The sequence below is a fragment of the Phragmites australis genome, chromosome 1 (genome assembly GCF_958298935.1).
Source record: "Phragmites australis chromosome 1, lpPhrAust1.1, whole genome shotgun sequence".
Lineage (NCBI taxonomy): Eukaryota > Viridiplantae > Streptophyta > Magnoliopsida > Poales > Poaceae > Phragmites > Phragmites australis.
In genome coordinates, this window is record NC_084921.1 from 3412921 (window position 1) to 3426015 (window position 13095).

At 48.0% G+C, this 13095-nt stretch overlaps 1 protein-coding gene across 4 annotated transcripts; it reads left to right on the top strand.

Moving 5' to 3' along the window:
* The first annotated feature begins 270 nt into the window (after positions 1-270).
* Positions 271-5382, top strand: LOC133919419 (S-type anion channel SLAH3-like). 4 transcript variants are annotated; one of them, XM_062363988.1, is made up of 5 exons: positions 2563-2692; positions 2797-2918; positions 3009-3554; positions 3696-4466; positions 4565-5380. In XM_062363988.1, exons 1-5 carry the CDS (start codon positions 2656-2658, stop codon positions 4943-4945), a joined length of 1857 nt encoding a protein of 618 aa, XP_062219972.1. In that variant the 5' UTR covers positions 2563-2655; the 3' UTR covers positions 4946-5380. The 4 variants fall into 4 exon arrangements, with proteins under 4 accessions (XP_062219905.1, XP_062219972.1, XP_062219825.1 ...); XM_062363921.1 differs by lacking the exon at positions 2563-2692 and adding an exon at positions 271-387 and having other exon boundaries at positions 3009-4466; positions 4565-5382; XM_062363841.1 differs by having other exon boundaries at positions 3009-4466; positions 4565-5381.
* The last annotated feature ends 7713 nt before the right edge of the window (positions 5383-13095 follow it).

Here is a 13095-nt window from a genome sequence, read left to right on the forward strand (position 1 = left end):
AGGCTTCACTAGCTTGTCCCCCCAACCTCAAATCCTGGCTTCGCCCCTGGCTCTTCTAGCCCTGTGGATTCGCCGCTGGCTTTTGGAACAAATCCTAGCCCACCAGAGAGGCCGAGTGGTCTCAGCCACATCACTCCCGTACGAAATAACTTATCTTGTTAATATGTGTAAATGTTATTGAAGGAAAAGGCCTGTTACATATCTTGCAATTGCATCAAGTGGTGGAATTTGCATATATAAATCCCAGACGAGAGGAGGGGAACAAGAGAGGGAGAGGGAGAGAGACGAACAGACGCTGAGAGCAATCAACATTATAAGGTGATCACTTCATCTTCATACTCCGAGCCAACGTACCTGCTGCACTGTATACATTACCGGTGTCAGCTGGTGAGTCCAATATCCTCTTCTCCTTCATCTTCCAATGACGTCTCTAATGTGACCAATGTGTTGGTATGTTATCATTAAGTTGCATCACTTTACCAACGCATCAAATTAAAGACTCGAGTTGCATGGCATAATAGCGTAGCTGCCTGAAAATAGCCCTCTCGCGGTTCTTGCATGCATGATCGTGGAGGAAAAAAAAACATCAAACTCACCGCTGGCTGGGCCACATATGTCAGACACACACCGTAGCTCTGGGCCTCTTGCGGCCTCCGCGGCGACGAGCCCGCGGGCAAATCAGTGGTGCCACATCGCGGATGGCTGACACGTGCACCGGGACGTCGGGCTCCTCGAGCCCGACCCCACCTGCAGCCACAGAGCCTCCACGTACCTCGTCCCGACGGCCGGCACCTTCGTCGCCTAACCCTCGCGATCGCCGTTGCTGGACGGCGGCTTTGCCCGCCGCGACCACCGTCAAGGCCGGGCTCGCCGGAGGTCACCGGCCCCCTGGCTGCATTGTCCTGTACATCCGCACCGTACGCACCTATGTACGTATGTTCCAGGTACGATCCATGGATTAATCCCGCTTCTTCTTTCTTTCTTTCTTTCTTGGCCTTCCTTTGATTTTGCATCGGGGATCGACGTTTTCTTGGACGGCCAAAAAACACCTCGAATTTGTTCACGTTCAGATACGGAAGCCTTTTAGTTTCCGAAAAAAGATATGGAAACATTTTGTTTGCCCACATTTTCAGCAAGAAATGCTGAAGAATGCCTATTCAGTCTTGAAAGACATGCGCTCGGTGCCGTTTGGCCGCACAACTTGTTGCAGAGGCTCCGGAGCTTCTAGTTCAACTTGTCAGCTGAATTTTCCTGAAGGCGACCACTCGTGTGGCGCGGCTCAGTCAGAAGCCTGCCTTTCTAGGGCTGCTTCATGGGGGAAGAACCTTAACGACGTGTGCAGATTCTGCATGCGGTTCATTTTCAGCTCGGAAAGTTGGTGCATGGTTTTGCTCACTTGTAGGTACCCAGGATCAGAAAAGGATATGCGTTTACTCAGAGAGACGGGAACGGGAAAAGTTTAGCACAAGACTTTCAGTTCTTCTTCCCTTTTGGCTGATGGCGATCGATTCCTGGCAAGAAGACAGGCTACAGCACAAGTGTCATTGCGCATGCATCCTCTCTTGATATTCCACCATGATTTCAAATGAATCTGAATCACGTGTGTGTTTGAGGTTAACTTAGATGCAAATCGAATTCAGCCTAATGCGAAGTAGATACATTGGAAGCAAACCAACTATCATTTACTTATGGAGCGACGCAGCTCGCTCCCCCGCTTCCCGCCAGCCTCAAACACCCGCCACTAACCAATCCATTTTTGACGCCCCTGCCCTTTCCCCGCCCACCGGCAGGCCATCCCCTCGCCGCTCCGCCCCCGCGCCCGCCTCCTCCGCCGGTCCGGCCTGTCACCCCCAGAGCCCTTCGTCTAAGCCCCGGTAGTCACCGGAGAACCCTGACGGCCTCTTCTCCCCTAACTCCGGCAACCATAACCCCGAAATCCTCGCTGGCGCCGGTGTGAACAACGAGCGTGTTCACACGGTCAACTGAGAGTTCGGCGGAAATGAGTCGCTTTACTTATTTGTTAGCAGAAGACTGAAAGCTTCATGCCCTGTCTCAAAGCTTAGAAGAGAAACAAAACCGCTCGCCTTCCTTGTGACAGTGGACTTCTCCTGAATGATAAGTTAAGTACTAAGTTCTCTGATATGGCGGTCTTCCTATCAGCTAACCATCAACCATTTGCAGTGCTAATTTATTTTCGTTACAGTCGCAGTGGATGTGTCTCATCCTGACTGTTCTCTTCCCCCAACCCAGCTTTGCTTGCAAACTAGTGGCCACGCTTTCGTCAGGGTTACCTGCAAACCGGGAAAGGTAATGCCATTTGCATCTCTGGAACTCCTGCCTAACAATGCCATTCTTTGCAAACAAAATTTCAGAGCCACAAGTCTGAAGATTTGCCTCGATATCCTGCACGGCTGCTCGCAAGCCACACATCTGGACGGTTCGCGATGCGTGTGGCATTGAATTGCACATTCTGCCCGACGCTCTAGCTGCCGCATACCTCTGCACTGAGCTGAAACATCCTATATATTCCTGGTTCCACAAGCCAAGTAGTCATCTCCTTGTGCGTTGTTATTCTACGAGGCTAGCTGATAGTTCACCTTGGCTTGATCATTCTCCTGTACTTTTATAGTCCCTGCTCACGCTGTCCTTTGCTGGATGTCAGTGACAATGGCACGTTGCTCAGTGTGCTCTCGTAAGAGCTTTAATTGATCCCATCTACTAATGTCTCCCTCGACAATGTGATTTGGTTTCCGTCTTGTTTTTTTTTCCCTAACGATGAACATATATATTCTGCAGGTTTCGCGAGGTTCATGGAGACGGACGAACCCGTGGTGCCGCAACGTCCGGCGCGTGTGCAACCAGAAGCAGTCGGTAATGACGTCCAGTCGTGCCGCTACGCCGAGGAGCCGGCCTTCAGAGTAAGCTCTCGTGTCACCATGTAGCTTAATTTGCCATCCTGCATGCCACCTCATCGAACCGCGAGTATGAACAATTTCGTGCCGGTATAGGAGCGGCACGGTGACGTGGTCGACATGGCGGTGAACTCGCCGTTCCAAGCGCCTGTGCTCCCGACGGCGCGTCCGGTGTCAATAAGCATGCCGGCGTCGCCGAGAAGGACGGAGGTGGAGCTGCAGCGGCACGCCATCACGGACGCGCCGCTGATGTGTCCGCTCCCGTCGCGCGGCCCCGCGGCCATGGCACTCGCGCAGCCTGACAAGATGGTGTTCCGATCCCAGCCGATCCCCGCGGCGCCGCCTCAGGCCAAGAACTCCCAGGTGAACCACGACTCGAGCCGGAGCGCGCAACCACCGCGCGTGGAGAGTACCAGCAGGTCCCGCAGGGACACGAGCTACGACTCGTTCAAGACGTGGTCCGGGAAGCTGGAGAAGCAGATCACGACGCACCTGCTAGGCGCCAGGCCGCAGCAGCAGGAGCAGGAACAAGGGGTGCCCGAGGAAGAGGAGGGCGCGGCGAGCAACCGCCGCAGGTCCTCCCTGCCCAGAGTGCAGCGCTTCTTCGCTGCGCTGGAAGGCCCTGAACTCGACAAGCTGAGGGTACTGACATCAGTAGCTAACAACTCGCGCGCTGTTCATGTGAACGTTACACGACATGTCTCGAGCTTGATCATGCTCTGGTTGCACGCTTGCACGTACGTAGCTGACCGACGTATTGTTGTTGCCGTTGTGTCGTGGCAGTCCTCGGAGGAACTGATCCTGCCGTCCGACAAGACGTGGCCGTTCCTGCTCCGATTCCCGGTGTCGGCGTTCGGCATGGGCATGGGCATGAGCAGCATGGCGATCCTGTGGAAGAGGATCGCGATCTCGGCGTCGACGCGGTTCCTGCACATCACGCTCAAGATCAACCTGGTGCTCTGGTGCATCTCGGTGGCACTCATGTTCATCCTCTCGACGCTGTACGCCTGCAAGATCGTCTTCTACTTCGAGGCGGTGCGGCGCGAGTACTACCACCCGATCCGCGTCAACTTCTTCTTCGCGCCGTGGATCGCCTGCCTGTTCCTGGCCATCGGCGTGCCGGAGCTGGTCGCGACCAGCCTCCCGCACTGGCTCTGGTACGTGCTCATGGCGCCCATCGTGTGCTTGGAGCTCAAGATCTACGGGCAGTGGATCTCCGGTGGGCAGAGGCGGTTGTCACGGGTGGCGAACCCGTCGAACCACCTGTCGATCGTCGGCAACTTCGTCGGCGCACTGCTCGGCGGCATCATGGGCCTGAAGGAGGGCCCCCTCTTCTTCTTCGCCGTCGGGCTGGCGCACTATATCGTACTGTTCGTGACGCTGTACCAGAGGCTGCCGACGAGCGAGACGCTGCCCAGGGACCTCCACCCGGTGTTCTTCCTGTTCGTGGCCACGCCCAGCGTTGCCTGCCTGGCGTGGGCGAGGATCACCGGCGAGTTCGATTACGGGTCCCGGATCGCCTACTTCATCGCCATGTTCCTCTACGCGTCACTCGTAAGTGTAGTCCTCTACTCTTCACGCATGGACATGGCTGATCGATCACTTGATGTATGCATGAGCCTAACTGTTGCATTTTTCTTGTTGCGTCGCAGACTGTGCGGATCAACCTGTTCCGGGGGTTCCGGTTCTCGCTGGCGTGGTGGGCGTACACGTTCCCGATGACGAGCGCGGCGATCGCGTCGATCCGGTACTCGTCGGAGGTGAAGAACGCGTTCACGCAGTCGATGTGCATCGGGCTCTCGGTGGCCGCAACGCTGACGGTGATGGCGCTCTTCTTCACCACGCTACTGCACGCGATAGTTCAGCGCGACCTCTTCCCCAACGACATCGCCATCGCCATCACGGAGCGCAGGCTCAAGCCCAGCTTCACGACGGGGATGACGCAGGAGCGCGGCAGCAAGGCGGCGCTCGCCCCAGCCCCCTCCGACGCTTGCAGGGACCTGGAAGCCGCCGTTGCGACGTCGTATACGTAAACCGATCGGCTGGGCAACTGTGACGGACATGACTGATGCGTTGATGGATCTCTAGCTTGGACGTGAGAATTCGAGCGTTTGCTATCGTCTGTGGAGTTGGCTACCGTGCGCGGCATGCAGTTAGCTTAGCTGTGGGGAACCAACACGTCGTGTGAGACTCGATTCGAGTGTGACCGGTCGACGGGAGTTGATCGCGCGTGCTCTGGTGGATGATGCGTGGACACGAGATGGAAGACAGTGGATCGATCAGGGCATGAATGATCCGATCGATCTGCGTGGTGATGTAGATAGGAGAGTTGTGTTGCATATTGTTATTTGCTACTTCATGCGTAAGATATGGTACGCGTAGCTCAATATGTCGGTCTCTGCATGTACATTACGGATCACCGAGGAAAATCATGCGTGAATACTTTTCTTGTAGAATGTACCGGAGATGCTATTTTCCCATCGACTTCACACGTAAGGGATAGAACATCGTACGCCAATGTGCTAGCACCACGCGCTCGACTAGGGTTTCCTAAGGAGTTCACGAAGAGGTGGCGGCTAGGATTTTGGTGGCGAAATCAATCCATGCACTCACGGCTCCTGGTTCCTCTTATATAAAGTACGCTAATAGACTTTTGTAGGGAACCGTCTAGATAGTAATCTAATTAGCATGACCACAACTGCAATGATTAATCAGAATACCACATGTAGTCCCCGCATATGTTTACTTCCAGGATCGGAACACAGGACTTTACAACAAGCACATTATCACAAGACATAATAAAGAATAAGTAATTAAATTGAATTACCAGTCTTTAAGTAGATTAAACTTTACATCAAAATTCGTAACACGAACATTGCTAGAGTAGCTACGCAGCAGAATAAGTCACATAACGACAAAAGATAGATAACGCCATTGCCCTAAGGCGACACCTCAAAATATCCACATACGAGTAGTTGGCACTACTCCTACTTGTCGCCAACATCGGTGGGCGTAAAGTAGCAAAAAATTAAGTCTGTCTCACCTGAAAACAAAACAAAGCATGTGAGTATGAAGGTACTCGTAAAACTTAATCCATAATGAGCACTTATAAATAGCCTGACTTCAAGAAGAATACAATTGGATAAATTAGCAAGGACTAAGCCAAAAGGGGCTAAATGAATTTATAATGCAAACAGATTTGAACTCAAGTGAAGCATCTACACCTATCCAAAATACCCTGGTATCCAGATATTATGAACATATCTTAACTGTAACTTGTACCATATCAACTCTTCATCAACATCACCATCTATGTCTCAACATTCCATCACAATATCCCAATAACAAAACTCTATGATTGATGTAAATAGACAGAAGTATGCTCATAACCGAGAGCGTGGCAATTTAAATTATTTCTACACCATGCAGGGGTACATCCTTACCCACAAAACACAAAGACCATTCGGCTTGTGTCACCTGCTAAAATGCACACAAAAGGGTACCCGTGTCAACATTTTCTAATTGAGTCTAGACCATTTGAACATGCACCTATAGGTGCGGAGGTCCACTAGGGCTACTCCCAGAGCACCCTAGTTATGCCTAAAGGTGTGAAGGTAATTAGAACTACTTATTGAGCAAACTAGATATCTCTACAAGCCTATTATACCCACAACACCTTTACAACGTTATCTCTACAAGCCTATTATGCCCATGACACCATAGATCCATAGGCCAATAGGTCACAACTATAAAAGGTATTCGGCTTATCTACTATTATATCGACATGTGGTAAGTACAAAAAGTACTAAAGTCAACTACACAATGGATGGTGCTTAAACAATTCAAGCGAGCCTATAGCATACGAGACTCCCTTCTCGATCCATCCCTATTGCCGCTTGAATCTAGTCTCATCCTCACGAAAATACGCATCCCATCATCATCATTGTCTTTGTAAATAAAAAAAGTCCTAAGCTCACGAACGATGGTTGAACCACTACTCGACTACTATCGATGACCTAAACCTTGCTAAGCATAACGTATTTGTCGGAGGGTTAACTCCTGTCGCAGGGATCCTGAGGGACCCCTTTTTAGAGATTTGGCCGGGGGGATGATCCTGAATATGTTTGCCGGAGAAATAAATGGATATAAATGCGATGGCCGGCGGGGTGGAATGATCTAGTGCGGAACGAAGTAAATGCACTGGGGTTTAGACAGGTTCGGACCGCACGGAGGCGTAACACCCTACTCCTGTATGGATACTATAGATGCCCTGAGAATGTCCCTCAAGGATGTTGCTGGTTACAAGAATGTTTGTCTATCCTAGAGCCTGGGGCTCCTTGTTCTTCGGTCTGTGTGTATCTGTTGGCTTTGGGTGCTCTTGGGCTTCTCGATCTTCTCTACTTCCTTAACTGCTTCAGCCTTCCCTGAGCCAGAACCACCTCTCTTTGTCCATGCTGCTGGCTGCCTTAAATACCCGTCGGCAGTAGCGTGCCCCGAATGGGAGGGCACGAGTTCCAAGCCATCATAAATGGAAAGGGCGTCATCATAGGCTCTGTGCGAAGTGACCAGGGGTGGAAAATGCGCCCCACGCCCGGTCATCCGTCACCATAAATGCACTGGCAACGGGCGCCATGGAGAGGGCCCCACCAGGCAGCCGCAGAGCGGCCTGGTGTGCTCGCCCTGTCTTGTTCTCCTGCCACAGCAGCGCGGCAGACGGAACGCCTCAGCTCTCACGACGTTATCCCGAGTCGTGCCGGATGGCACGGGATGGGACCAGTGCATTTAATGTCCCCACGCCCTTCTGCCAGAATGTGACAGGAACTGACACCGAGCGTGGCGGGAGCAGTTGGAGGTGATAGGCCATGCGCGTTCTTAAATGCGGCCTCGGACCTTTGACTGGCTGACACCTCATCAGTGCCCCCTGTGGGGACCACTGACGGAGGGGCTTCCTGGGTCGTCGGGGAACCGAGTGCTTGGGGGTCACTGTTCACCTCCCCGAGCACTCTCTCTCGAGAACGCCCTTCCTCGATCCTCGGGGAACCGAGTGCTCGGGGGTTACTGTTCACCTCCCCGAGCACTCTCTCCCGGGCATGCTTGTACGGATCCTCGGGGGACCGAGTGCTCGGGGGCCGTTGCACGCAGCCCCGAGCACTCTCTCCCGGAACTTCCTTCAGTGGATCCTCGGGATACTTGGGTGCCCGGGGGGCCACCGCTCGCGGCCCCGGGCACACTTCTCCCGGTACTTAGTTTTCCTAGTCGTCGGAGGACTCGAGTGCTCGGGGGTCACCGTATACCTTCCCGAGCACTTTCTTCCCGGCACTTAGACTTCGCAGATCATCGGGGAACCTGTGTACTCGGGGACCACTGACTGTGGCCCCGAGCGCCCTCTCCCGAGACTTAATCTTTTTTGCCTTGCGGAGGAGACCCCGCGGGATAGCGCCACGTGGCGGATTGCTGGCCTGGCCTCGGGATTCGGGGACCCCTGGTTCCTGATTCACCGACAGTATTCATTTTTAAGTTAGACCATCGAGTGCTATACCCAGGGTTACAGTGGATCAAAGGACAACAATACTAAGGAAGGGTAATGCAACAATTAAAGATCTACTCTAAAAACCCAACCTCGACTAACTATCATGCATGACATACATATAGCATACTTTATCAAATTAAAGATAACATATGATCCAATGTAATAGGTAGAGTATACTTAGATGCTTGCCTTAATGCCCAGCTTGATCACAATCAACAACAATGAAATTCAGTTCACCCTCAATCACGCCCACATTATCGTCCAATCCTTCATTCACTAAAGAAGAACGTGTGCAATGATGAGAATAAAAGAGATGCCATGAAATATGCTACATGATGCATAACCATAAAGGATGCATCATAAAAACAAGCTAAGAGTACAAGACACATGAAGGAACAAAGAAAGTTCATGAACTAAACTTCATTGTAAAAACTGACAGGCATCCAAAAGTTCTAGGTCAGGCCAAAACTTCCGGGTTGGGCCGGAACCTCTGGGTTGGGTTTCGAGTAGAGGTTATCGGTCAAATCCTAACTCAAACCAATCCGGATCTTCTGGGCCAGGCCGGAACTTCTGGGTTGGGTTGGATTTTTCTGGGTATTACTCCGAGCAAGGGTTCTCGGTTATTCTAAAACAAATTACCTGGAACCTCCAGGTATACCAGAACTTCCAGGTTCTAGTAGATATGAATTTTGCGATGATTCTCGCGAGCGATTCAACGTGCATGTAAAACCTAAATTACACACTAAACAACATGAATCTTGGGGTAGAAAATACTAGGTTAACCCGAAACCTCCGGGTTCCTACTAAAAGGGGTTTTGCAATGATTTCTTTGCCGATTCTTCTTGCATGTTGAAATCCAACCGCATAGACATGCAAGGGCACTAAAACATTGGTTCTAAACCTACCTTGCTCACTCCAAAAGCTCAATTCACTAGTTCTAACTCATTCAAACATCTCTTCTAGCTCTACAACCTCAAGAACAAAAATACGCTTTGCCACTCTCAACACAACTCCAAACCTATCCAAAACCGAGCTAAAATCGTGCATTACTACCATGAGGTCCTAGGATACTTACCCAAAGTCCCTTGATCAGGTTGGTGACCATTGGGGAAGGAGAAAACGAATGAAAAGCTTGGCGGAGAGGATGACAAAGCTGCTGAAAATGCAGTGAAGCAAGGTGACAAATTTGATTTGCAAAACCTACAAACCTTCATGCATGTGAGAAACTCTTGGATGGGTAGAGAGCTAGAGAGGTGGGGAATGTAATGGTAATACATGTATACCTCAAATCTCAGTGCTTGAAGGGGAGATTTGAGGGAGAATGAGAGAGTGTTGAGAGAGGGAGAGGAGAGCAGCAGCTCTGCTATTGCTGCTCGGTTGGGTGAGTGAGGTTGAGAGAGAGGGAGGGGTGGGCTGCTGCTGCCTAAGAGAGGGAAAAGGTGGTGGGGCCGACTAGATGGGTCCCACGTGTTGGAGAGACTAACAATATTACAGCTGAAAAATATTTCTATCACTCCTCAATTCCTTCTCTCTTTTATTTACCCAAAAGACTAGATAAGACTCAAACTAAATGAAAAGTCTAAGATAAGGTATTTCATAACTCATATTGAATTTCTAAACCACCAAAAGAATTAACAATCAATTAGAATTCTTAACCATTAAACATGATGCTTATGATGCTTAATGACATGATTAAGGAATTATGACATGGTAACTTTTAATCTCATTAAAGCCCATCATGAGTCTAAACCCTAATGGACATTCAATCATATTAAATTTCATTCGCAGATCCAATCTACATACACGATCACCTCTAAGGCATATCACCAACTATCTTCCACTTGCACTAGAGTCGATTTATGCAAGTTTTCAATTTCATCCCTTTAAGTGTGTGACCCGTTAGGTTTATGTGTAAATGGCCACTATCCCGGAAACCCTTTCTGAATTGCAAGTCAATAGTGGTACCTAGCAGCACATATTGACTTCCGAACACACATAAAGATCATATCGGTTGAACCTTGATATAAACATGCATCAATCTCTTTACCACACGATACCAGTCAAGCTCAAGGCGAGATTCGTACCACCCTTGTGATAGCTCAACCATTCACTCGATTCAGTAGTCGATTTATGCATATATTTATACAATTTCACCATTCAATTAAAATGATGTATCCATGCCAAATTACATGCTCAAAATTATGGTGGTATCAATGCACCCAGTGCTCGGGCAATAGGTCAACTATCGGCAATAGAGATCTATTTGATTGAACACATTACAAACCACACATAACTCAGAAACTAATTTTCCAATCCAAGCAATTTCCAATGCGACTTCAAAAGCAGTGGAGTACTTAACAATATTTCTAGCTCACCGTTCCATCATTTACATAAAACCAAATTCCACACCATGACTCCTTTGTTGGTTTGGAATCTAGCATCAATGTAACCATTTATAACGACCTTTTCTTTCCTCCAAAAAAACCGTGGTTACATCCTCGTTCTTATCCAGTACTAGAGGATGATTTTTCATGATGACTATTAACATGACTTGTGATTGATATCAATATTTTCCTGCTCATCAGGTGTCATAATACGCTGAGTCTCACAAAGATTGACACTACATGGTATTGGTAAGAAACCTTACTTGGAATCATGCATATTGAACTATTTGAATATCTTGTCAATGTGCGTTCTTCGGCTTAATCTCATTAGCCTTTTTCTAGGCATTTTATTCAGGATATCATGCTCATCAGGTGTCATCACACACTGATTCTCGCAAGTACCAACACTTTGAGCCCCTTTTATCTATATCTATAGGTTTTTATGCCCTATTTATATTGTCTTTCACACAACTACATCTTAAAACCATTTCTCAATGAAGATTTGAGAAACTTAATGCATTATTGTACATATTTATGTCATACATATTTACGAGATCAGAAACAAAAATGTGCTCCCACTAGTCTTATTGTAAATACAAGGTTCTTACTCACTCTTGATGGAGTCAAACTCCTTTGACCACCTCATCAAAGTGAAAATTCCAACTCTGATATACTTGTCTCAATCCACAGATGGACTATTAAAGCTTGCATAGCTTTCTAGCATATTTTAGGATCATCAAGACCATTAGGTTGTACCACATACATGGCTTAACTTAGGTTTCCATCAAGGAAAGCTGTTTTGACATCTATTTGCCATATCACAATATGCAACAATCACTAGGATGATCTCGATAGACTTTTAGCATTGCGATGGACAATATGTTTCATCATAATCAACACTTTGAATTACCATGAAACTTCTCACCACCAATCGTGCTATACAGACGCGAATATTTCTATCAGTGTCTACCCATTTCCCTTCAAACCCATTTACACTCAATTGTTTTTTTACACAATTGGGTAGATCGACCAAGTTCCAAACTTGGTTTTCTCGCATGGATTCTAATTCGGATCTCAAGCTATCTCTCAGAGTCTGGTCCCGCCATTGCTTCCGTATAGTACTTGGGCTCATTATTGCCTAACAATGATATATCGCGCTACTTCGTGGTTAGGAACATAAACCTCTCAAGTGCACGACTGACCCTTTCTGACCGACGTGGGGCTGGTGTCTCCACAATATATTTTACAACATCTAGTTGTATTTCAGTAGGAGCTGAATATTTTTATATGGTTCCCGAATCTCTTCGAGTTGCACCGTGCTCCCACTAATTTTCTTTGAGAGAATCTCTTTCTCTAGAAAAAATACCATTCTGGGTGACAAACACTTTGCCTTCTTTCCGACTATAGAAATAATATCCTTTGGTTTCCTAGGATACCCCACAAAGAAGCACTTATCTGATTTGGGAGTGAGCTTATCAGACATCAAATGTTTTACATAGGCTTCACAACCCCAAATCTTAAGGAAAGACAACACAGGACACTTCCCGACCTTTATCTCATATCACGTCTTCTCTATAGACTTAGATGGAACCCTATTTAACGTTTCTGGAGCATATCCTAGAAAGACAATGGATGATCAAATTGGATCATCATACACCGAACAATGTCCAACAAAGTACGGTTCGTCCATTTAGACACCCATTTCATGGAGGCATGTGGTGTGAAGTCAACTATGAAACAATTCTACATTGCTTTAGATGACCATCAAATCATGGCTCAGGTACTCATCTCCACAATCCAATCGCTAGAATGTAATTATTTTGCTCGTATGATTTTGTACCTCATTCTGAAACTCCTTGAACTTTTTGAAAGATTCAGATTTGTAATGAGAACCACTTTTAGCTATAGAGCTCCTCAGCCCGCATACATATGTATGTACAAGATCTAATAACTCACTCGCCCTTTCTCCTATACCGATGAAAAGCAACTTAGTCCTCTTGCCAAGTAAACAAGATTTGCATATGTCAAATTATTCAAAATCAAATGAATCTTGAAAACTATCTCTATGGAGCTTCTCCATGTGTCTCTTATTCATATAACATACGCAACAATACCAAATAAAAGTGGGGTCAATCAATATTATAGATTCACATATCCTCAAAATTCATTCACCAATGGATCGTGACTGGATCAGGTTGCTAGAAAGCTAAACAACATTTGTTCACAATCCTCTATTTTCAAAGCAGATTTTATGGTCATAGTCAAGTTA